The sequence below is a fragment of the Austrofundulus limnaeus genome, unplaced genomic scaffold, assembly GCF_001266775.1.
Source record: "Austrofundulus limnaeus strain Quisiro unplaced genomic scaffold, Austrofundulus_limnaeus-1.0 Scaffold506, whole genome shotgun sequence".
Classification (NCBI taxonomy): Eukaryota; Metazoa; Chordata; class Actinopteri; order Cyprinodontiformes; family Rivulidae; genus Austrofundulus; species Austrofundulus limnaeus.
Window position 1 is genome coordinate 8,905 of NW_013952908.1, and position 1,591 is coordinate 10,495.

The window sequence follows — 1,591 nt, forward strand, 5'->3', positions numbered from 1 at the left end:
ATTTTTACAGTCTTTATTTTACAGTTAAAATATATGTTTATCAAATAAAGTCTAATGTTTCAACTAATCATGGATCCTTTAATGACACGCCTCACTTCCTGTTTGAACAGGAAACTGTGAGCTGTGTGACCTTTGACCTCTGAGTGTCTAAATAATGTTAATGATGTGAAAACAGCCGATCAGTACAACTTCCTGCTGCAGCTCAAACAGATCAATGAGTTTAGACCCCTGAAACTAAACATGGTGGTCTGTGGGGGGCTTGGACGGTTTTAATGAGTTAGAGCCTTTTAGACTCCAGAACCTGAGCCAGATCTCTGGTTCTGGTCCTGATTGAAACAGGTTCTGATCCTGATTGAAAAAGGTTCTGATGTATTTTCCTTGTAAACTGTTAACATGAAAATAAAAACACAGATTTCCTGCAGTCAGTGAACGCCTCAGATTRATGTCCTGACCTTTAAGACCCACTGGACCCAGAACCAGCTGCTTCAGAACCATCTAGCACCAAACAGAACCGACAGATCCAGATCCTCAGGTGGTCTACGACTGACAGGTGTAACAGGGTCCAACCTGCTGGTTCTGGCCCGACCTTTGACCTCTGTCTCCACTGACCTTAGGTAACCTCTCGGGGTCTCCGGGGTGGCGAGGGATGACCTTCTGTAACCTCTGGAAGCCGTAGTCAATGGTGGGCTCGTTCAGGGCTGTGGATCAGAGGGAGAGACCGCCGGTTAGAACCCCACACACAAACACACCGCAGACAGAACCGCATCCATCTGGACCCGGTTCTGATGGGTCAAAACTTTGTTTTCTTTCCATTTTGATCCTTTTAAAACTGAAGCTAAAATACGAGTTAAAAAATTTAAATAAAACACATTTTGCTGCCATCAAGTTTAAAATGACCTGATTGTTTTTCTACAAAATGTTCAGTTTTAAATTTCAACATTTGAACCGTTTTATTATTTTAATATTTTAATTTTTGTTTGTTTTCTTCAGAGCTGGGTGGCAGACGTTGAGGTCACAGCCGGCTCTTGGCATAGGCGAACTAGGTGGTCGCCTAGAGCGCCATCTGCTGGAGGGGGCACCGAACTGCAGAAGATAAAAGTAATTATTTGTAAATCCCTGGTTGTAACTCTTCGGTTCGTGTTGACAAACTCAATAACAACAAGTCTGTATTTTGTTGTCCCATACATGTCAAACTCTTCGGACGTTTACCTGATAAAAAGCCTCAAAAATCCGTAAATTTAGAAAAAAAATCCATGTGAAGCAGGAGGAAAGGAGAGCGGAAAAAGTTCAAAACATTTCTAGTGGCAGAACAGGTTGAAAGATAGCTATTTAATGTTATTTATTGTTTTTTAAATCATCCTACAGGCTCTGACATGTTAGATGAATTTGAAAATGAGGTTTTGAAAAAATCCGTGAGATTGCTCTATACGTCTGTATACCTGCAAAATGACGTAAAATACTTATAACTTACAGATAATCTGTACAAATTGACATGTATGTTATTTATTTGCTTTCAGAGCTGTAAAGTAACTAAGTACAAATACTTTGTTACTGTACTTAAGTAGAATTTTTTGGGTATCTGTACTTTACT

The 1,591-nt window shown here is 40.0% G+C and overlaps 1 protein-coding gene across 1 annotated transcript in view; it reads right to left on the reverse strand.

Annotated features, from left to right (window-relative positions):
- Window positions 1-609: 609 nt before the first annotated feature.
- LOC106530281 (transcription factor COE1) overlaps window positions 610-1,591 on the reverse strand; it is a gene marked incomplete at its 3' end in the record, with an annotated part of 92,051 nt that continues 91,069 nt past the window's right edge. Inside the window, 1 exon segment of the mRNA XM_014025874.1 lies at window positions 610-698. Within this exon segment, the coding sequence (XP_013881328.1) occupies window positions 610-698 (89 nt within the window).